Raw genomic sequence first — 22,854 nt, forward strand, 5'->3', positions numbered from 1 at the left:
CCAAGGAACAGCCAATGCCAGTTACAGGCATTCTCCACAGGGATAAAGGAGCTTAATGTTTAAGATGAGAACATTACAGTGAAGTAAACCTATGCATTAAAAAAAAAAAAAAGACATGAAAAGAATCTCACCTTTGTGGTGCTTATACAACTAAATAGATGAAAAAATTTGGTCAAAGAACTACAATGGAGTAGAAAGGAGGGAGGGAGCAACCTGAAAGGCACAAACTGCTTAAATGCAAGTTAAACTGTATGCACTAACACTGACAGTCTGAAAGTCAAAAGTTCTCTAACTTTGACTGACTTTTTCTCTAATCTGATCAAGGAACAAAGAATAGAAGGAGGCAGTCTTCAGAGTATCACAGCCTTTGGAGAAAGATCTTCTAACAACTCACAGATATACCTAAAGAAGCAGTAGGCTGTCTTTGGGAAAAACTTGACACCTCTTGCTATGTAGTTCTGCAAAATGATGATCTTGAGGGATGGAGAGGGGATTGTTTCAGTGAAACCAGATTAAGGGTCTGGTAAAAGACTCCTGATAGTTTTGCAGTCCCAACCCCAGGATCCACAACTTACACGGCAGGCAAGACATGCTTTCTCATGATCAGGGGCCATTCTGAGTGCCTGGATAAAGAACTGCACCGCCTTCTCAATACAGTCCTCATAATAAAGGCAGAGACCACGGACATACAGAGCGTCTGCATTTGTTGAGTCCATTCGTAAGATGTCACTGCAGTGGACATGCATATATTTAAAAAACAAAAACAAAACCTCCCCCCGACATCCCACACAGATGTTTCCCTATTCTAGTTTCCTTCTGAGCTCCAAAAGCACTCTTCCTCTGCCGAGACACTTAGTTATTCTATCAAGTCTGTGGTACAGACATGCAAACAACTATAGGCATTTGCTCAAGCAGGACTGATGGGGATTAACTGCGCCTAAGTATAGTTTCCTAGTGAGATGAAATCGAAGGGGGATGAACTCATGCACTTGTTTTCTCACCACAATTTCCACTACGGACCATTTCCATTTTATATCCCCTCACTCCAGAACTTTTAAACTAAGCTAAGCAAATCTCTTCTGGGCTACGGGATGGGGGGAACTCTACAGGACTCTACACCACTTATTACTCAAATTCTAGACCTTAAAGATGCTCACCTTGCTACAGACTGTGCTTCTGGGTAGCGACCCAATAACGCTAAACATTCTGCCTTGAGGATTTTGAATCGGTGACAAGCAGGAGCAAACTCCAAAGCACGATCCATGCAAAATACAACCTGATGTGAGAAAAAACACCGTGAACAAAGCAAATAGCCAAAGGCCTAGTTTGAAACACTGTGACATTACAACACTTGAGAATTCATATTTGTCTTTGAACGGGAAGATAAGTGTGCAGACACCTGTTTCCTCTGCAGCTAGAAACACTCATTTCATCAGAAAATTTTCTCATATGCAGTTTTTTTTTTTTAAGGACTTTCTTTACAAAGATCTGTGGCACCTATTATTTGCATATAATATAGCACTAGACGTAGTTTGGAATCACAGCAAAGACTCAAGAGACACCTGTAGAAGGTCCTTCCCTTTAACTCTTCTGAAACTGTAGGCCCTAAAGAAAAAGCCAAGGAAGACAATTCTGCCTCTGTTTCCTGCATTATCAAGACATGTAGGAGAGACAGAAATACAATAGATCGAGACAGTCTATACTGGGCAAAGCATAAAAAAAAAAAAAAAGAAACGAAATGAAACTGTACAGGGACTGATCTTACACTGGTCTGACTGCTATGGGCAGGGTGATCTAATAGGTCTTTTCCATCTCTGATTCTCTGGTGGGGACATCTGCACGAGAACAGGGTCATTGTTCCATCAAGGTTCATCTGCTTCCCTGGCCCATGACATCACGATTGCACTGTGGGAAGCACTGTGCTACAGCCTGAGGAGCCCATGACTGCTGGGTGAGGAAGGAGCAGGAGCAGCTCTCCAGAAACAAAGATCACATTTCATGCAAGACTCCCCAGTGAAGTGAGATGGGAGAAGTGAAAGGACATGTGCAAAAGCCCAGAACATGCAACACAGGCAGGGCAATTCCTACACACGCAGGCCAGATTGACTATACATCCCAGTTGCTCTTCATAACCAGATAAGGCAAAGCTGGGATTTACCCCTTCACAATTTCGGTCTTAACCTAGAAGACAGCAAAACATCAAACTTATGATGTGGTGGAAAATCCCCTTTCTGGGCCAAACTTGGGCCATATATGCATCCACTGAAGAGAAACAGTTACATGAGAAGTATTTGGTGCCTTTCAGATTTCATGCTGTCATTTCTTGTTACATCAGGTCAATACCAGCTGCATCCTGTCACAGCCCTTGGGAAGAAAGATTTAGAAACAGTAATGGAGTTTGCCCCAAGTAGATCTGAATCCCTCCTTCAATGATCCTCACTATAATACTGGCAGAGAGACTGCTGCCTTTTTTTTTTTTTTAGTTGAGAAAGAAGAATTTTGTGTTTGCATTTTAGGAGCAAAGGGTGATCAAATGCTGCTGCTGACACAATCTGTATCAAACACCTTATTCATGGCTCCACTCACCATGCAAAGCAAACAGTAATAGAGGAGATTTAGCCTAAGCCAGTCACCTTCTTCACTGTGCATTTTTTCAGTGCTAGGAGAACCTGAGCTCTGCCGTTTTCACAGATATTACAGTTCACAAGACAATCCTGCTCCAATAGCCAAAGTATGTTGTACAGCACATCCAATTAGGGCCCAGCTAATGCTAGGCAGGGGGATTAGAACTGCATCTGGCTGGACTGGCCAGATACGATACGCCAGTTTGCAATGCCACAAAAACAATCAAATAAGTTTTACCTTCCTGAAATCTCGTTTCTCAAAATCCACTTCAGCTATTTTTTCATACTCAAGAACAGTACTTGCATTCTTCAGCTGAAAGACAGGAAAACACAGTAAACGTTGCAGGACAGCCACTGATCTACGCCATCAAGTAGCATTAAGTGGCCAAGTGTCAAAGCAAAAACTACTGCCAGCTGTGGAACAATAACACGGATTACATTCATGCTTTTTCCAGCACTAAAATCAGTTTGGAATCAAGTGACCCAATTGGTAGCTCAGGAAAACATATGCTGTGGTGAGATACCAAATACAGCAGAGGCAGCAACCTTCTACATGCTGCATCACTCGTTTCCATGCTCCTTTACCACTGTTCACCACTCCTCTTCTGGAGGGCTGAGTGAAAGACCAGCTTAGCCTCTATGCTGTTCTGCTAAGAAGAGACAGTCATACATAGAAGTAACGACTGAACCTGACAGTTTACTAGAAAACTGATACAGAGACACCATGCCATTTTTTCCACTACATCATGGCATGTAAACAATCACTGCAAACAATGTGATTCCATCCTGCAAATTGTAAGTGAAAAGCTTACCATTTCAATCCACTCCTTTGGACAGTCCCATCTGCTGGGAATATTTAGATTTTGAAAGCTTCTTACCTCTTGCTGCGCCTGACTATTCTTATGATCCAGTTCTAAGACTCGTTGAAAGCAGCGGCTAGCAGCCATGGCATTCCCTAGGGAAAGATGGCACTTCCCTTCCCGTAGATGGCCCTGAAAAGAGTTAAAAGGCAGTTGCATAAACTGCAGTAGACGGAGACAGGTTCTCAGACATAAGAAATATGAAGTTTTCCACATACCCTTACAAAGCTATCATCCAGTCTGACAGACTGCTGAGCATCCCCTAGTGCTTCTCGAAACCTCCCCAACATCATTAGGGTGGCAGCTCTGTTACCATAATAACTGGCATTGTTAGGACAGGTATCTAGGGAAAAACGTAAGAGCACTGTTAGTGCAACGCAGGCAGCTCTACAACGTGTAGAACACAGTAAAAAAGCAATTGCTGGAATCAAGATTATATTTCCTCTGATTTATAACATATCACCTGAATGGCTTAAGCTGATGCATGATGGTCAAGCAGCTCTTTAGAATAGCTTAGAGGAGCAAATCATAAACCTATTGCTTCTCACACTGTACACAGGAATTCATACAGAACAGTATTTTGTGATGTTCAGCCTGGCAGCATTGTTGACCCTGCATTAGAGGGAAATGCTGGATTGGTTTCATGTTAAGAATATTCTGGTTAGAGCAGACAGAGAAAAACTGCTGCAATTACTCACATCAGCACTAGCTTTCATTATCAATCTGGTGAAATTTTACAAGGTAATTAAACAGGCAAAAAAGTTTTCACCCAGCACATGCTGTTAGAAACCCTGCTGGTGTATTTTAAATTGATAACCAGCTCTGATTTTTAGACATGGCATTCATCAAGATTAACTGTATCACCAGCTGTTCTCACCTATGGCTTTTGTGTAATAGTTGTATGCTTCATTATAATCTTTCTTGGCATAGTACGCATTTCCTTGTTCCTTGAAAGATTCTGCTTCTCTGAAAGGGAGTAAAACACTACATATTAAGAGGAGCAGATCATCAGAACACACCCTGACCACAATCAAGCATCTGATCCCCAAGCTACCTTAGTAGCTCTTCACTGCTTCAAAACAGACATACCTGATTGATGCAAGATTTCCCTCGAATCCCTTATTCATGAGAAAAGGGCACCTCATGACCTGCTGGCTTTCAGATACTCTAGCACTTTACTAGGGTCATGAACAGGGAGTTACTTGCAGGATATGACTTAGCTGAATGCTACAGGAATACCATAGTAGACTAAACCCACCTTTGTGCATCCTTCCTTCAACAGGATCAGATTACTTGCTTCCACAGCTGAGCAAAACTCAAAGTTATACCTGGCCAATCAAATCAGCCTAGGCCTGCAAAGTGTCATTGAAATAAAGAAAAAAAAAAGTGCTGTCTATCTTTCAGAAGTAGTCTCACCTACATAAGAAACAGGGCCAGGAACAATTTCTACATTCAAAAGACAGCTAAGTTGAGGAGAAATAAGGGTGCAAGTCTCAAGTAGGAGCTTGGCATTGCCTTGGCAACAGGTCCAGAAATAGTCCTCACACTCAAGAGCAAGCATTTGCAGAGGCAGCTTAGGAGATTTAAAAACATACAACATATGGTTTAAAGCAGCATCCCTTAAAACTCTTGGAAGCAAACTTTCCCCTCAAAAAAAAAAAATGAAACCCTTCTCAGTCTTTTTCCATCCACCTTCACTACGTTAGATAAGCAGCCCAAGAGGGAACTTTTATTGGCCCTATTCCACAGTCATGATTAAACCTTTGCACTCTGTACTTTAAGGAAAGCTTCGTCCACAACAAATTCAACATTCACCAGGCAAAATCAGGCCCTGTTATTAAAAAAAAGCAGCATTTACCTTCATCCCTTTGACCACAGCACAGCAGCTTCATCATACCAAGGCCAGTACCTACACTGTTCTACTATCCTGTAAGTTGCTCCAAAGAATGGGAACAAAATCCCCACATATACCTTGATAGCAACAAGAAGAACATGTGCTGTATTCTGGGAGTTGCTGTAATGTGATCTCACATCATGGTGTTGTGAAGTTTAATTCAGAACATTTGTTTCCCCTCCTAAACTATTTAATACATGAAAACAACAAGGCCAACTCAGAAGAGGCATCCCCCTGCTCCAAGGTACTTCAGTCAATACTTGCATTGTGCTTTGGGGTCTTCACTGCTGTAGCCAGAGTAACAGCCACTGTTTGTCTACTCTCTGAAAGTACTTGCACAACTAGAACTCTGGCCCCAGACGAAGACGAATTCTAAACATCAGAACAAGAAAGACTGGCACAAAAACTCCATACGGAACGATCCCAGCAGGGTCTCGGCCAGCAGATCTACGATTCCCAGCTTCTCCCTGCTTTGTAAAAAGCAATCTTGTACTAGAGCAGCCCAGCCACAGAGATCAACTGCACATGGGAAATGACTGTATCACTAGAAGTACAGTTGAACTTCTCACAGGTCATTTTATTGCTCTTCAGTGACAGCCAACTGATCTGAATATAGCCTTTGCTGAAGCAATGAAGCAGAGGCCAAGGAAACTAAAATAGCTGGGTGACATCTCGTCCGCCAGAGAAGAGTTACACTCACAGGCTCAAACACGGGTCATTTCAGGCTGTGCTGAAATGCTGGGTTTCAGCATTTTCTTGAAAAGAAGGATCCAGCAAGATACAGAAGTAGAGGAGGTCTCCTTGCACCACTTGCTGAAGGAAAGCTGTTTACAGAAAAACCCATGGTAAACATTGTCTCTCTGATCAGAGAGCGCGGAGGGACAGAGAGCGAAGAGACAGCGCAGGGACAGAGTCAACAGCCACAGGACTTTTTAGATACAACTACTTCCCTCCAACTGCAGAGCAACCCCAAGCTGATCAACTGCTGTTAGAGCCGAGAAGCTTTATTTCAGTATCTGGCAGCATTACCGTAACAGTCAAAGACCCGAGTCAGAGCCAGTCTTCAGCGTATCAAGTATTATTATTGCAGAGATAATCTCTACCTTTAAAAGCTTAAGCTAATAATTGCAGAAGGTATAATGCAGTTGATGTTATTCTATATTTCTGGATACCTTCACAAAAATCTTAATTCAAAAATTAGCACAGCTTTGGGGAAGTTTCAGGATTAGGTTTTACTCAGAGGAAGCAAAGACAAAAATGACAGCCATAATAAATGACAGCGACGAGGCAAGCTGACTGTTTCTACCAAAGGCTGTATCTACAATGCATTTAAAAAGCAGAAAAGTAGGGGCTCTCATTGTAAGATATGCACTGATGACATCCGATTTATTCTGCACTGGTGTAAGAGGCCTCCATCAGTATCTAAAATAAAATTGACAGGAAGATGGATTAGTCCTGCATTTTAGTAAGCTGCCAAATCAGAGACCTAAGGGTGAAGAGCAGATTTTGTAAGAGTCATCAGCATTTACGTCTCGGTAGTACCTAGAAAGCTAATTTTACTAGTCCCTACACCCAGTAAGTCTTCTAGCCAGTCAAAGCTGAAAAATACCTTTTAACACCAAAACAGACTGAATTACAGTTTGTAAAATCATATACGAGAAATACATTCATCAACTTGGAACTGCACTAAGAAGCTGCCAAACCAAGGCAGGCTGTGAACTCCAACTGCAGTCTCTAGCACCAGCCCGTCGCCAAGAGGGGAAGGCTGCCATCGCCCTAGAGCCTTCGCAGCAAAGGCAGTGCAGGAGGCAACAGTGGAGAGGCGGCACCAACAGCAGCGACTGGGAGCAACGTTCAGCAAACCCACTAGGGAAAGAACAAAGGGAATTGTGTTGAAACAACTTAACATGTTTTTAAACCTTATTCAGGCTCGCCATTGGCCATTCCCACACAACTGCCTCATGCAAAGGGTTGTTTTCACAGAAACATCACAGTTTTGCCAGCTGGCAAAACAATAGACACAGGGTGCTAGCACTCCAAGGGCCTTTGGGTCAGGGCTCAAGTATGTGCTTTTCACTTTCATTTTTAAGTTTTGCTACCAATTACATTCAGACAACGGACCAGATGCACCCCTGTTGTAACTCTGTTGAAGTCAAACGACGGACACAGCCGTATTGGCATATTTATTTGAAATGAGATGAGTAGTAACTGGGTGGCAAAGAAGAGAGTTAGCACGTGACTTTCTGTGAATGCAACAGGCTGGTAGCCCACAGCTTCAGAAGGGCCTTGTCACGGCTTCGAAGTTCTGCGGGGCATTCGACTGCGCCCGGCCCGGAGCCCAGGCAGCGATGAACTCGCTGGCAAGCTGGGAAAAGGCCGTATCTCCTCCTTCCCTGCCCCTCACAAGGGGCATAAGATCTACAAACAGCTATGCACTCTGTTCATTTTATAGTAAGAGAAAAGCAGACTTGGCCAGGTACCAAAAGTGACATGGTCTAATTTCGTTACTCAGATAACTGGTTTCAGTAGTTGGTCGGGAGGGATTTGCATCACAAGGGGTGGAACATATACTTTGTATGACTAAAAGCGCATCCAAACACAGTCTCTTTTGAATATTATAGTTCAAACACTCAAAACGGTGAAAAAAATAATTAACAAGTCTGCATTTCCAAAACCAAAGGACTAAGTAGGTTCACCAAAACTTTAGTCTCGTTTCCATAATTATAAACCGAAAATTGAAAAGAAAATCATCAATTGTATTTAAGTATCTTCACTCAAAAGCTCTTTGTTATATAGTCTAAAGAAAAGGATGAACAGTATTAATGGCAGAACTCTTCTCTCTGAGCCACCACTGTAACCTGCTTAGCATACCAGCCCCTGATTCACAAGGCTTTTAGCAATTTTACCTGTCATTTTATAGGGAAGCACTGTCTAATAGATGCAGTTAGAGGGCTGTGTGCCAGAACATCCTGTCTGCCGAGAAACTGCTGGGAAAAGTTGGGAAAATGGAAGAAACAGATTTATAAGGCAAAACAGCTTTCACAAAGCACCAGAATCTATACTATGAGATACTAGAGATGCAAACACAAGAATTACTGTTTTCTACCCTTTTTCGTCTGATTTCCTTTTAAGTATTTATTTTAATATAGACTGATATATCAACAAGTCATAATGCCCCAGAAAACACTAACGGAAAGGAAATACACATAGATACTTCTATTGTGCACATGGTTTAAAGCTGAATGATGAAAAAAGATCACGCAAGAAAAATAAAATTGCCTTCAAAGCACAAAGGCAAAGATAGTTGCTGGAAATGTAAGATTTGTGGTTTGAGATCCCAGAAACGGAACAGGAGCATCTATCCCCAGTTGTGTTCCACTGACATAGAAAGCACAGAGAAAGCAGTTCTTGTTTACCATGGCCTCTGGCTACAACAAAAAATGCAGATCTCCTGATATCACTGGTAATTGTTTCAAACCAAGCAGATGCTGCAGCCTGAATGAGATCATTCTGCATCTTGCACTGATGTAGGCTGCATTCCCCACTTGCTACTTTTGAAACTGAAAAAGAATCACGCTTTGCTAAAAATACAATCCAGGCTGAATGGATTCCTTTGTTAGGAAGGGCTAGTGTCTTTTTAGGGCCTCTCCACAGTGAATCCAGAGGATAGAGAAGACAGTTGCATCAAGAATCTCAGTAAGAAGCCTGTCTTTCATTGCTTCTGTGCATTGACAGCTCACAAGGAGGGAACTGTTTGCAATAACTCTCTTCCTACAAGCTAGTCTTTTTTTTTTTCCCCTCCCCCTTTTATAATGTCTGTCAGGACCCCGTATTTAAATTCTCTGGCTCGTCACCTAGAAGACCTGCCACCAACAGAGGACGAAGCCATATGTTCCTGATGCTCCTCACTCATACCCAAAGTCTCACGGAACGCAGCGTGCCATCACCACCCTTCTGCCTCTCGTCAGTGACAGCACGCACCGTCTGCCTGGTGCGAGAAGTTACCACCACAAGGCTCCCTCTATTCACTGGGCCCTGCTAAAAAGCTCAGCCCATGCTCATTCCCAGAACAGAACAGTCATCCCGCGCAGCAGTGACACAATCCCACGTTTGCCTAAGAACTTCTGCCTCCTCATCAGAGCCTTCCACATGCCGCCCCCGTTCGAGCTCCAATCACCGCTTCCACCCCTCCTACTCTAGCTCACAATGAAACAGATGAAGATCTACCTTGCAATGAACCTGATTTTCCTAACTCTTCAGAAACTTTGGGGATCCGTACAAACAGCTTTTCCTTGGTCTAAATGTGCTGGCACAGACCCTACTCCAACACTGATATTCTATGCACATAGGTACCGACATTTTTGTCAGGCCTCAAGGATTAGATGACCAAGCAATCTCTTTTGGGCTGCTCAGATAAGAGAGACAACTGTCTCTTCTAAGCAATTCTCGCAGAGATTTTTTTCTTTAATGGGATGTGGTGCTTTTTTCCCCCCCTCTCCCCTGCAGTTTTCTTGCTGAAATTCCACCCAAATCTCAGCTGTCAGATGTAACTCAGCTGCTTGGGTAAAATAAGTTTGGTGATCTCAGTACAGTTTACAGCAGGCAGATGTCTAGAGCTTAAAATTAGCCATCATATTTGCCACTGGACATACTATACTCTCCCCTCCCTTTTTTTCAGGGCTCAGAAGAGAAGCCAAATACTGAATGGGCCACAGAGATTGATCTTCCCTGTATACTTCAGAGATCCTTCCTCCAGGTTAGGATTTACACTCTATAACTGAGGATTTAGAGCGAGTGGAACATGTATCTCATTAGTAGTGTTTATGCTTTCTGTCTCTAGGGCACGGAGGAAGGGTGCAGCTGCAAAAACAGGTCCCTGAAAATGAAACACAAACCCATACATAACATATACTGTGATTCTCTCCTACAGCTAGACAGCATTACGCCGGCCCTACCGCAGTACCGATCAAAATGAATATAGAGCAGAACAGTACACTGTGCAACACATTTCTCTGTGCATCAGCACCCCCCACTGAACAAGGAGTGGTTTTACTACCAGCTGCAAAATACCAATGAAAATGAAGATGTTTACTCACAGCATGCCCCAAGACGAGGAAATCCAGGGTCTATACGTGCAAATATCAGTATGGCTATTCTAAAGACTCACCAGCTGAAATACAAGACTGTAAGGTCTGCCTTGGGATGGCCAGCATCTTGCTAGAGCAGACAACAATAACATAACTGACATTTAATCGAGGAGGTGCACAAAAGATCCATGCTATCCTCTATATACACACCCCCAACACTCCCAGTACCCGAGCACAAACTCAAATATGAAAGACCAAAAGCCACAAGAACTAAAATATGCCACAAGAAAGCAGAGGAGATCAAAGAAATCAACCAATCCTACTCCCTGCAGCTCTAAGTGAAAACAGCCAGCTGAGTTCTGAAGTTTAATTACAGTTATGTAATACACCTTGCTAACAGAGAGCAGGATTAACCTACTTCATAGTAATGGCTTAATCATTTCAGGCCGGGTAAAATCACAGCATTCATAAAAATCCACAGAAGGGTCTAGAAACAGCTAGAAACTGCTTTTATCACGAAGACCTAAGCCAAGGAAGCCAACCAGCACACGGTGAGACAACCGCATCTACAACATGGTTCACTCAAAAAAAAGCATGTCTTGTGTTAAAGACAAAAGACTTAAGTTATAAGTGCTGAACGTTATTTATACCATATGCAGCGACTGCCTAATTCAGAGTATTCAAATACTCTGCAAAAGTATGGGAGAGTTAACATCTATTATTATATCATCAAGTAATTTCACATTAGTAAAGTAGGCTGGATTTACAGCCTGCGAAATTCAAGTACCCCTTTACAAGCAGAACAGGAATAGTGGAACCTTCTTCAGACTATCCCATCAACAAAGCTTCCACAAACATTGCTCTTACAGCCAATTCAACCTCCATAATTCTGTCAGCACTCTCTATAATAGCAGGCAAGTAACGACATTTATTCATGTGGCGCTTGACTGAGATGTAGCTCATTTTATGCAAACAAGCAGTAGAAAGATTCTTGCTAATAATCTACACTTGACAACCTTCAGGCAACATCTGTTGAACTCATCAGTGACCCTGGAGTTAGGCAAGGTCTGAAACTGTTTCACTGCAGTAATTATGATTTCCTACCTAGCCCACAACACCTCTGAACTCTATAGCAAAAGCACTGTAAAAGTAACAGTTTGTACAGATCATCATTTCATATTGACGTTTTCCAAATGATTTGAGATGCTTCTTTTTAAGAGGCTTGCACATCTCTCTGCTCAACACTGCAGAATGAGGAGAAAGATTCAGTCTTAAACACGCACAAATAGATTCTAGGGCTGCCAGGAAGATGACAGGGAAATTATCCCTGGCAAAACGCCAGCGACCCCAAGCTCTCAGACCAGCTGGGCCAAGGAAAAACTGTTCCCATAGGCTGGACACCTAAAAAACAAACAAACAAAAAAACACTTTTGGGGGTGGGCTGGTCCCTGACTGCACCAGAACTCAACCTCAGCCAATCAGCTGCTCCTCAGCATAGGAACCAGCACTAATGTCATCACTCTCCAACAGATAAAATTAAAGCGGTTATATCACCCTTTCCCCAGAAGGGCCCCCACAATTTATGCAGCAGCAAGCAATGACTATCCTGTGGCCATGCTCCATTTCTACCCCTTAAACAACCTGTGAACAAGCCATTCAGCATATTTACAGCTGTTTCAGTGCATCGCAATTAAAAATCATTCCGAAATATAGTATGCATGCTTGCTAATTTCCACCTTCTTATTAAGCCACAGAGAACAGAATCATATATTTAGACAGAAGCTAGTCCATAAGCAGAACATCAGTACCTTGTCATATTGCAATTCCCAAACAGAAGTACAGAACATAGAAACCCCTGAGAGGGACTTATAGCAATGATTCAGAAAGTTTTCATTTATTCTTGCTGTTTTTTATAGGTTCTAGCACAATTGCACCACAAACATTGCACTATATCATCAAATTCTGAAGTGTATTCCTGTGCGTGCCCATTAACGCACGATGCCTGCATTGCCCTTACATGATTCAAGATGTTTCACAAACGTTAGACTGCTAATTAAGCCTCCAACTACTCTCCCTAGGACAGTGAGTATTACCCTAATTTACATTAAGCCAACGGAGCCACAGAAGTTAAGCAATTTACTTTAGCCAAGATGGGCCAAAACAGAGAAAAGCACAAGATGTTCCTGACCTCAAGAAAATCTGCTCTGGCTGACAGGCACTGGTGTTTAAGGTCTATGCTTTCTAAGCAACCAAAAAGAGAATAACTGCAAGTAAAATAATCACTTCCTACCTGGAATAAGTCTCCATCAGATGACACAAACACTTCTCTTCTAATGAGATAAAAAAGTGAGTATCTCAACAACAGAAAATAAATACTGTGAAAGCATCTACAAAAGAATGGAGGGACTGAAAGTTAACAACCATGAACTGTGGTACTGGCCTTATCACATCAAGAAAACCAAGATCATCTAGGCTGTCTCTGGTCTTCATAGTTGAGGCTTCCCCTCAGAGCAGGGCAAGGACCAAATCCTGCCCAAGAATTCTTCTGTGTCTGCACCTGTTCAACCTTTCCTCTGAAGACCGTCCTATTTGTGACTGACTTCCAGTGCTCATCACTTCTGCAATGAAACTTGGGAAGGAGGACAGAATGCTAATGTTAGAGGGCACTATAATAAGATGACGGTGCCTTTAGCATGATTTTTACACTTGGATACTTTTTAACACTTCAAACACCCCACTTAAATAGCCTGGAGGAAGAAATGATTTACACACAAACAGGGCTTTCCCAACTTTATAGGCCATGCAATTTGTCGGTAGTCTACGCACAGCATCCAAGCGCTTCTTCAGAAGCATCTAATTTAACTAACTCTTTAGTATGACTTCACCAGGAAGTCAGCATATTTCCAGTTCTGCTCCCTAAGCCTTCTAACTCTAACATAAATAAGCAGCACAAAACACCTCAGGCCACCAATATTACTTTGAAAATAGCATTCCTCAGAGGACACTTTCAGTTCTGTCTTCTCCTTATATTTCTATCAACCGAATAATTCTCTGGAGCAATTGCCATGCCTTTTACAGAAATAGTTCTCTCCTCCCAATTCCCCAGGAGACAGCAAACTGCCAGTTTTAAATGCTGCAGAATGAGCAGAGTTTCCTAGACACTGGACTTCCCCATTTCATTCCCTGCAGAGGCTGCAACACTCAGCTGCACGTGGGAACAGGATCACTTGCTCTTGAAAAGAAAATCTGTAGCTAGAAGAAGAGTTGGAATCCTCACCCTTCCCAGCCCCCAAATCACTGTCTATTCCCCCAGCAAGTTGTACCAGATCACTTCAGAAATTAACCAGTTAGAGGAACTTTAATAGCTGCTTGGAGGAGCTCTTTTAACTACATCACCATTTTCAGAATATGACCCTACCCCGATATAGGCCTGCCACTGACATTTTTCCCCAGAAAGGCAAGGCAGAGTAAAACTTGCTCCAAATGTCATTAAAAGATTTTCAGTCGTAACAGCCCGTCACAGATGAGGCAATTTGGCATGATATACTGCTCAGAAAACAGATATAGGAGAAATGAAGAACACTCAAACCTGGGAGTTTGAAGCTACGAAGAACTGCCCTTCCCCACCAGTTTAATCCTTGCCTCCTAATCCTCCACGATAGGAGAGAGCTTTCTTCAGAAACCAGCCAGCATGGCTTCCAGACAGTAAAAATAGCGTATGTATTTCAGGGACATTCAAAATCTGATCGACTGAAGACAGTCTACTCCACAACACACAGACAGAGAAAAATCCTTACTCTAAACCTGGTATATACCCTATAGAGGCCATAAGGATTAGCGTGAGATGCGCAGCCAAAGCATCCTGAACTGAAACACCACCTGCAGGAAGCACAGCCCTTCACCGTATGTGCTATATCATGGCCCTGGGCTGGACTACAGACCATCCCTGCAGAGCCCTGGGTCTGAGCAGCCAGCTCTGTGGAACCAAGAGATTCATGGCTAAAGGTGCCGCTGCGCCCTTTGCCCTTACGATCTGCTCCGAGCTGTAGCAAACCCCTCTCCAGTGAAACATCACTGCTCTGCTTAACACCTCTCATGCCGTGAGCTCCTTAGCACCCAAGCGCACACCGAATCCCACCCTGCTCTTGCCCGGTGGGTGCTGCCCACTGCAGAGCACCAGTTACGCCCACAGCGATATGCCTGGCACCGGCAGCGCTCCCGGAGCCGGCAGAGACCTCCCAGGCCCAGTCCAGCCCCCAGCAGGCTCCCAGTGACGGGAGCGCCGCCGAAGGCCCCGCAGCTCCCTCCCGCCGAGGTCCCCAGCCTCTCCGTCCTGCCACCCCGCTCCCCACAGGGGCGCGCAGCCGGCCCCCGTCCTACCGCCCCCGGGGCTGCCCCAGGCCCCCAGCCCCAGCCAGGCTCTCCCATACCTTGTCTTCTCTCCGACAGGGCTGCCCCACGGCTCCCCCCTGCCCCCCTGTAGGGCTGCCCCATACCCTGACCCCAAACCGGCCGGGCGGCCCCAAGGCTTCCTCAGATCCTGCCCCAAATCTTGCTACGCTGCCCCAAGGCTCCCCCAGACCCTAAATCTTGCAGCGCTACCCCCAAGATCCCCCAATACCCTACCCCAAGGCGGCCGGGCGGCCCCGAGGCCCCCCCCAGCCCCCCAAGGCGGCCGGGCGGCCCCTCCCCAGCCCCCCAAGCCCGCCGGGCGGCCCCGAGGCCCCCCCGCAGCCCCCCGGGCGGCCCCGAGGGCCCCCAGCGCCACCCTCCCTCTCGCAGAGCTGCCCCCGACCCCAGACCCCCGGCCCGACCCTGCCGAGCTGCCTCCCGGCTCCCCCCGCCGGGCCCGCGGCCGCCTCCCCCAGCCGGCGACCCCCCGGCCCCGGGAGCGGGGCCCGGTCGCCGCCCCGGCGGGAAGGACGACGGCCCGCGGCCTGCCCGCGCGGCGCCGGGAGCGGTGCTACCTGCGCGCCTCCTCGTCGCTCTCCAACGCGCCGGGCCCCTCGGGCGCCGCCATGATCACATCGCACTCGGCCGCCGCCGCCATCTTACCGCCAGGCCGGGCGCGGGGGGCGGGCGGGGGGAGCGGGCGGGAGGCGGGCGCGGAGCCGGAAGGGGCGGGGGCTTCCGCTGACAACGACGGCGACACAAGAGGGGCGCCGCTCGCGGCCCGGGCCGGGTCGGGGCAGCGCCGCCCTGGGGTCCTCCCGCCGCGGCGGCGGGGCGGCGGCGGGGCGGGGGGGGCGGCGCGGGGCCCGGCCGGGTCAGCCGCGGGCAGCGGGGCGGCTCATGGCCCGGCCCGGGGGGGGGGCGCAGCCGCCGCCGCGGCCTCCAGAGGGCGCCGCGGCCGCGCCGGGTCCGCCGCGCCCCTTCCGCCGCCGCCGCCGCCGCGCAGGTGAGGCCCCGCCGGTGCTGCCGCCGCCGCCCGGTGCTGCCCGGCGCGGCGCCTCCGCCGGCTCCCCCCGGCTGGCCGCGGGCTCGGCCGTGTCCCCACCCCGGGCCCGGCATCCCCTCTCGGGGGGGGCGGAAACGCCCCGTAGGGGCCCGCGCGTGCCCCCGTGGGTCCTCGTGTCCTCGTCCCCCCCCTCCCTCCGTGGGGCCGGGTGCCCCCCACGGGGCTATGTGTCCCCGCCGTGCCCCCGCGTGGGGCCGGGTGCCCCCCTCTGTGCCCCCCACGGGGCTGTGTGTCCCCTTCGTGCCCCCCCGTGGGTTGGGTTCCCTCTCCATCCCCCCCCCACGGAGCTGTGTGCCCCCTCCGTGTCCCCCCCCCCACGGGACCGAGTACCCCCTTCGTGCCCCCCCGTTGGGGCTGTGTATCCCCGCCGTGCCCCCCCGTGGGGCCGGGTGCCCTCTCCACCCCCCCCCACAGGGCCGTGTGCCCCTTCTGTGTCCCCCGCCGTGGCCATGTGTCCCCCCAGTGGGGCTGGATGCCCCCCCTTGCCCCCCCCAGGGCCATGTGTCCCTGCCGTGCCCCCCCGGTGGAGCCGGGTGCCCCCTCTCTGCCCCCCCAGTGGGGTCACGTGCCCCTCCCGTGCCCCCCACGGAGCCGTGTGCCCCCCCGGTGGGGCCAGATGCCAGATGCCCCCCCATGCCCCCCCCAGTGGGGCTGGGTGCCCCCTCTGTGTCCCCCCCGGTAGGGCCATGTGTCCCCTCTATGCCCCCCCCCAATTGGGGCTGTGTACCCGCTCTATGCCCCCCACGGGACCGTGTGTCCCCCTTTTCCCCCCACAGGGCCGTGTGCCCCCTCCGTGTCCCCTGCCGCAGCCACGTGCCCCCCGCTGGGGCCGGGTGCCCTCTCCATCCCCCCCACGGGGCCGGGTGCCCCCCCACGGGGCCACACGCCCTCTTCGTGCCCCGTGCGGGGCTGTGCGCCCCCGCCGTGCCCCTCTGACCGCCGTGTTTCGGCAGGGGGGGGTCCCGCCAGCCCTGGCCCTCTGCAGGGCGCCCTGAGCCGGCATGGGGAAGAGCTGCAAGGTGGTTGTGTGCGGACAGGCCTCCGTCGGGAAGACGTCTATCCTGGAGCAGCTGCTCTACGGCAACCATGTTGTCGGTGCGTACAGGCTGGTGGGGGAGCCTGGAAGGGGCCTGCCGGCGTTCCCGGTTGCTCTGCGAAGCCCACGCGGAGGAGACGGCTGTGAGACAGCCCTGCGCTGCGCCTGCGCGGGGGCGGGCAGGGCCTGGCACCGTCGGGCCAGAAACCCCCCCCCCCAAACATGCAGGCAGCAGGGGAGGAGGAGAGGTGGCCGCCCAGCAGGACAGCGGTGGGGACGGCGCCGTGGCTGCCTTCCCTGTCTCACCCCAGCCCACCTCGCTTGCAGGTTCTGAGATGATCGAGACCCAGGAGGACATTTACGTGGGCTCCATCGAGACAGACCGCGGGGTGCGCGAGCAGGTGCGCTTTTACGACACGCGGGGCCTGCGGGACGGCCTGGAGCTTCCCAAGCATTGCTTCTCCTGCACTGATGGCTACGTGCTCGTCTATAGCACCGACAGCAAGGAATCCTTCAAGCGGGTGGAGCTCCTCAAGAAGGAGATTGACAAGTCCAAAGACAAGAAAGAGGTGAGTAACCACGATCTCCCCAAGGGAATGGGGCTGCAGAGCAGGGTCTGCTCCCCTTGTTCACCAGTTCTCTTCCAGAGACTCTCTCCTCACCTCTGGCTTGTCACAGGATGGTGACAAGGTCCTGTTCCGTAAGACCCTCAACTGTAATTGGTACCATCCTGGGATGCTTTCGGGGAGAGTATTTGCTCTGTCACAATGATCATTCCACAGCCATCGAGCAGAAAGGCTCTGCATGGAAGAAGGTTCACACCTCTCTTGCGAAGGGGGACAGGGCTTGCGTGTCTGCTGCTTTGGTTATTTCACACGGGGCCTTCAGTTTCCAGGGCTGTTGACTTGAGAGCTCTCTTCTTCCTGCCCTTCTGGACTGGACTCTTCTGCAGGCCACCAGCGTGCTGAGCATGCACGAGCTCAACAGGCCCTTCCGCTTTGGGGCTGGTCTGAGATACACAGCCTGAACATGATGGGGAAGCTGCCGGAAAGGAGCACTTGGAAACATGTCTTTTTAAAGGCCTTAGCATAGAGGGGAATTTAGCAGCAGGCCTGGGCCTGGCACTGAGGGTATCAAGGCGGAGCCAGGCAGTACCGGTCGACTGTTTGTTACCTTCAGGGATTCTTCTCACCTTTATTTTTTGAACAGGTCACCATTGTGGTTTTGGGTAACAAGTGTGACCTGCAGGAGCAGCGTCGAGTGGACCACGACGCCGCCCAGCACTGGGCCAAGGGCGAGAAGGTGAAGCTGTGGGAGGTGTCCGTGGCTGACCGGCGCACGCTGATTGAGCCGTTCATCTACCTGGCCAGTAAGATGACGCAGCCACAAAGCAAGTCTGCCTTTCCCCTGAGTCGCAAGAACAAGGGCAGTGGCTCCATGGATGGCTGAGCCTTGTCCTTCCCTTCCTCTTCATTGCCACCTCCTCTCCCTCACCTCCCTCTTTTCCCTGCATTCACCTCCTGCTGAGCCTGTTTGGCATCACGGAGCCAGCGGGAAGCATGGTGGCAGGAGGAACGGGCTTCCCAGGGCTGGGGACAGTCTTTGAGGATGAGAGAGGTGACCCATCTGCCTGGGCTGGGACAGGGACTGCTCTTATCACTGCCCCCCTCCTGCAGACGTTTGAGGTACTGCAGGGAAGCCAGGATTCACCACCGAGTGACGCTCCTCTCCTCGCAGGCCTCGTCTCCTGCCCAGGCGCAGGCTGGCAGACCTGGGGGATGCATGCTGCTCGAGGGAGGCACAGCATGGGGCTAGCTGTCACGTTGGGATCAGCTCCACGGCTGAGCGCTGCCAGGCCAGAGGAAACTAGTTCCCTGGCTGGCGAGCTGCTCTGTTTTTGTATCATGCTGGTACCGTGTGAGAAGAGTCTCTCTGCTGGCCGCGCATCCCGTGTGGTGTGGCTGCTCTCAGAGCAGCGCCCCCTCGTACTACCCCGGCTGGCTCTGCGGCGCTGTAGCTTTGGCCCAGTATATTACCCCTTCCCAGCAGCGTCCTCTGCTCCTTTATGTACGGAAGCGTTCAGGCCTTGGTCAAGTCGTCTGCAAGATGTACGTCCTGCCCCACCTGCATGGCGCAGAGCAGGGCGAGGTGCTGTCGCTGAGGGCAGGGTCAGGCCCCACAACTCATGGTGCCTACATCCACCACGCTGCAGCTCCGCTCTTGCTAAGTGCAGCCTCGGTCCTAGCCTGGGAGACACTGGAACTGTGCTTAGCCCACAACAATCCGACGCTTAGGGCTGTGGGAGCTCAAACCACGCGTCTGTCACGGTGCTGGCTCTCCTCTCAGAACCACAAGACAAGGGGAACGGTTTCCCGCACACGTTCCTTTTGGCTAGTCTGGATCTAGGCAAAGATGACGAGAAAGCCCTGGCTTGTTTATACTTGTTCCTTTTATTTACTGAGTAACACAATAAAGCGATGAGATTTGATTATCAAAATATTTTCCTTTTTTTTCCCCAACAGTTATAGTACATCAAAAAATATACAATGAACATTACAGGAGGGGTACTGGCCAAGTCCCTAGAGTCTGTTTATTTCATTTTTGTGGGTTGGTGGATTTTTTTTTTTTTTGGAATCAAACTGTTCACATCACTCCGAGGTTATGTACAGAGGGGCACACGTTATTGAGCACTATGGACTATGCCCTACTACCTAGTACAGCATATGCTAAGTCAAAGGCAGTAAATGCTTTGGATAGCACAGGAGCAGGGAGGGTCTCTGGCGGCAGAGGGGGAGGCGACAGGGACTGTGTTCTTACACAGCTCGTTGCAGTATTATTGTTATTCGAAGGAATGGCTTTCAAGGGGTTAAAGTGCCAAGTGTAGGAGTGTATTAGGACTCCACTGGTTGGGGGGGGGGGGGGGAGGTGGTGGGAGCAGCCACTGCTGGCTCCAGCACAGGCTTTTTAGAACAGAATGCAAGGGAACTCCCCACCAGGGCCTGCCGGCTCTTGCAGGCTGGAGTATGGCCACAGCCGGCTGCTCCCCGGTTCCCGGCGCTCCTGAGGCTGGCGTGTGCATGCAGGAGGGGACGTGCCGCCCTTCTGCGGTGGGACCAGGCCGAGAGGCTGACCGGGGAGGGTACGGTGAGAAGAGTAGGGGACGAGGCTGCCAGGAGCAGCGCGAGGGCTGGAGCTGGGGTGACCCACGGGCTGCTTGGCATTAAGACACTGTCGGAGCCGCGTTTCCCCCCCCCGCGACCCGGGGGCCTCCGCCAGCGCGGCCTCCTGCTGCACGCGGTGCCCCCACCCCTGGGCTGTGGGACCTTCTCGCTATCCCAGTCAGCTCCGCTGCTGCTGGAGCCTGCCTTCCCTCGGCCGCTCTCTGAGCCGCGATGCCCACCACCCGCCTCAAGACCGTTTGGGCGCCTCTACCCCCATCCTTCCGCACACGCTCTCCCCCCGCGTCCCCCGCTGCCTCCCACCCCAGTTCCCGCCGCCTCTGTGGGAGCAGATAAACCCATGCCCAGAGGCTCCGTCCTCAGGTCAGCACGGCCGGGCTCCGACCGCCCCGCTCCCTCCGCGCAGCGCTGCCTGCCGTCGCCGAGGCTGCCGGCTCCCTCCTCCGCGATTTCAGCCACGCGCGTTACCTGGCGGCAGGTCCCGGCTCCCCTCCTGCCGCCACGCTCCTGCCCTGAGCCGGGCGAAACCCTCCCGAAACCCACGCCTTGCTAACGGACGCAGCCTCGGCACTGAGCGCCTGCGGCTCGGCCCGCGCGCCGACCCAACAGCCTCTGCCAAGGGCTGGGGGAGCGCGGGGGGGGCCGCGTACGGGGCCAGGGGACGCAGCTGGGCGTCTTTGAACCAGCGCCCTGGGCTAGGGGAGGGGAAGGGGCTCCAGCGGGAACCGTCTGCACGGGGCCAAGTGTTTCATCGTTTTCTCTCCGCCCCAGCCAACACTCCTGGCCGTAGAGACAGCGTGAGCACCAAAGCGAACTGCAGCCAGCAGACACGACGCGCGAGCTGCTCCCACGGGATTGCATAGATCGGGGTGGGTCGTCCCTCCAGCGGAAGGTCCGTTTGGGTTGCAACTTTCCTGCATATTTCTATTTACAGCAGCGCGACAGGAACCCGGAGCGCCGCGGTTACAGTTTTCAGACCAGGTCATCGCTGGGTCTTCTGAGCACAGTGACAAGCAGAGCTACGGCGGCAGGGTCCCTCTGGAGCTCCAGCCCCGCCGGCTACGCCGAGCGCCTCCACGGGCAGCCCCCCGCGCAGGCTGAAAGCGCCTGCTCTCGCCCACCCGCTTGTCCGGGCCGTCGGGGTCGCCTCGGCTTTCCGGCCTCGTACACCGACGCCTTGGAAGCTCCTAGTCAGGACGGGGTGGGACGGCTGGACCTGGCAGCTGGCTTGTTGGCAATGACGTCGGAGAACCGCAAGGTGCTTGAGGGACATTCGGAGCCTCACAGCGTCTCCCGTGAGGTAGGGGCAGGGTCGTCCCCTGCGCGGAGGGGTGGGACGGAGGCAAAGAGCTGGCACCCAAGGGTGGCGGGGAGCGGACGGGCCCTTCTCCGAGCCGGGGGGGGGGTCACCCTCCTTCCCACCGCCGGGAGGAGGACGCGGGTGGCCCGTGCGGGGCTGGAGCGGAGCCTGTGCTTGACCACCCGGCCCGGACCTGCGCCCCGGGCGAGAGGCGATGTGCTCCCGGGGGGGGCAGGCGCAGGGCCCCGGGCTCCGAGCGAGGAGGGTGCGTGCTGGTGAGCCGGCCCCGGCCGGCCCTCTCCCGGCATCCAGCAGCGCCGACGCCGCCTCCCGCCCGGCACGTGCGAGCCAGCTCCGGCCCGGAGGGGAAACGCCGATTTCTTCTTGTGCTGGGGCCGTTTCTCCCTCTAAGGGCTGGACGGGGACTCCCCTCGCAGCGCCCTTTCCACCCGGCCACCGGCGCCGGGAGCAGCCGGGATGCCCTCCGCTTGCCACGGACCGGCCGGCTCCTCTCCTTGCAGCCCGGTAAGCGGGAGGGAGGCGAACGAGACACTGCGGCGGTCCTGGGCCACGAGCCCGAGCGAGGCGCCGTCCTTGGCCCCCGCGCGGCGGGACGCTCTGCCGAGCGCGGGGCTGGCTGGCGCAAACGGGGCGGCGGGGAAGGGGCGCGCAGCCGGGGCCGGCGGAGCTCTCCGCCGGGGCGTCGTCTTTCGCGCCATCCGGAGCCCACTCGAAGCAAAGGAAAAGCCTGGGTGGATGTCTACGACTACGGTTTCCCACCGGTGAGAGCAGCAGCCCGGCCGGGAGCGTCGCCCGGCGCTGTGCAGGCCCCCCGCGCCGCGGCCAGGTCCGGAGCGGCCGCAGCCTCGGAGGGCAGGCGGCTCTAGTAGGGCGCGAAGACGATGGGGCCCGGCGTGGTGCGGACGTGGGCCGGCGGCGTCCGGAAAAGGGCCGGTCCGAGGATGGGCGCTTGGAAGAGGGTGGCGGCGGCGGCGGCCGGTCTCAAGGCGAGGGGGCCAGGCATGGCGCACACGGCGGCGAGCGGGCTCGGGAGGAAGCGGGTCGCCAAGGTCTTGGTGAGATGCTTCTGCAAAGCCAGCTTGGACTGCGGGCGGAGAGAGAAGGGAGGCGGCAGCCCGTGAGCGGCCCGGCCGCGGGAGCGGGCGCAGCCGAGCCGCCGGGGCCCAGCGCGGCGATGCTCTTCGCGACGCTATTAGCTGCTGGGCTCCTGCTGCGCCGGCCGGCGAGGCTCGCGTCCCTGCAAACCCGCGCTCGGGCTTGGCCTCGGCCGAACCACGCCGCCCCCGGTCACGGGGCGCGAGAAACAGGGGCGTCAAGAAAAGCCGGCAACGCGCCTCTTACCGCAAGAGCCGGCAAAGGCAGCCAACGGCCTTTCGGGCAGCGGGGGGATGGAGA

General features: G+C 52.1%; 3 protein-coding genes across 6 annotated transcripts in view; 1 reads left to right on the forward strand and 2 right to left on the reverse strand.

Annotated features, from left to right (window-relative positions):
* The window catches only part of DNAJC7 (DnaJ heat shock protein family (Hsp40) member C7), a 27,190-nt gene extending 11,601 nt beyond the window's left edge, over positions 1–15,589 (reverse strand). Inside the window, exons 1-7 of the mRNA XM_068918740.1 lie at positions 15,433–15,589; positions 4,362–4,450; positions 3,703–3,827; positions 3,503–3,616; positions 2,863–2,937; positions 1,158–1,276; positions 576–729 (exon numbers count right to left, since the gene is read on the reverse strand). Coding sequence (XP_068774841.1) covers positions 576–729; positions 1,158–1,276; positions 2,863–2,937; positions 3,503–3,616; positions 3,703–3,827; positions 4,362–4,450; positions 15,433–15,515 — 759 coding nt within the window. The 5' untranslated portion in view covers positions 15,516–15,589. The remainder of the gene's footprint in view (positions 1–575; positions 730–1,157; positions 1,277–2,862; positions 2,938–3,502; positions 3,617–3,702; positions 3,828–4,361; positions 4,451–15,432) is intronic.
* Positions 15,588–19,456, forward strand: NKIRAS2 (NFKB inhibitor interacting Ras like 2). 4 transcript variants are annotated; one of them, XM_068918748.1, is made up of 4 exons: positions 15,588–15,702; positions 16,877–17,018; positions 17,287–17,528; positions 18,169–19,456. In XM_068918748.1, the coding sequence occupies exons 2-4, from the start codon at positions 16,925–16,927 to the stop codon at positions 18,406–18,408; spliced, it is 576 nt and encodes a 191-aa protein (XP_068774849.1). In that variant the 5' UTR covers positions 15,588–15,702; positions 16,877–16,924; the 3' UTR covers positions 18,409–19,456. The 4 variants fall into 4 exon arrangements, with proteins under 4 accessions (XP_068774849.1, XP_068774848.1, XP_068774846.1 ...); XM_068918747.1 differs by having other exon boundaries at positions 15,590–15,691; XM_068918745.1 differs by lacking the exon at positions 15,588–15,702 and adding an exon at positions 15,803–15,863.
* ZNF385C (zinc finger protein 385C) overlaps positions 19,391–22,854 on the reverse strand; it is a 43,344-nt gene continuing 39,880 nt past the window's right edge. Inside the window, exon 9 of the mRNA XM_068918750.1 lies at positions 19,391–22,543. Coding sequence (XP_068774851.1) covers positions 22,322–22,543 — 222 coding nt within the window. The 3' untranslated portion in view covers positions 19,391–22,321. The remainder of the gene's footprint in view (positions 22,544–22,854) is intronic.

This window comes from Struthio camelus, chromosome 25 (genome assembly GCF_040807025.1).
Source record: "Struthio camelus isolate bStrCam1 chromosome 25, bStrCam1.hap1, whole genome shotgun sequence".
Taxonomy (NCBI): Eukaryota; Metazoa; Chordata; class Aves; order Struthioniformes; family Struthionidae; genus Struthio; species Struthio camelus.

Bases quoted from the DNA above. Each gene is read 5' to 3' on its own strand.
- NKIRAS2 (XM_068918748.1), top strand. From the start codon at position 16,925: ATGGGGAAGAGCTGCAAGGTGGTTGTGTGCGGACAGGCCTCCGTCGGG. The intron at 17,019-17,286 runs GTGCGTACAGGC...CCTCGCTTGCAG, and splicing joins CTACGGCAACCATGTTGTCG to GTTCTGAGATGATCGAGACC. The intron at 17,529-18,168 runs GTGAGTAACCAC...TTTTTTGAACAG, and splicing joins AGTCCAAAGACAAGAAAGAG to GTCACCATTGTGGTTTTGGG.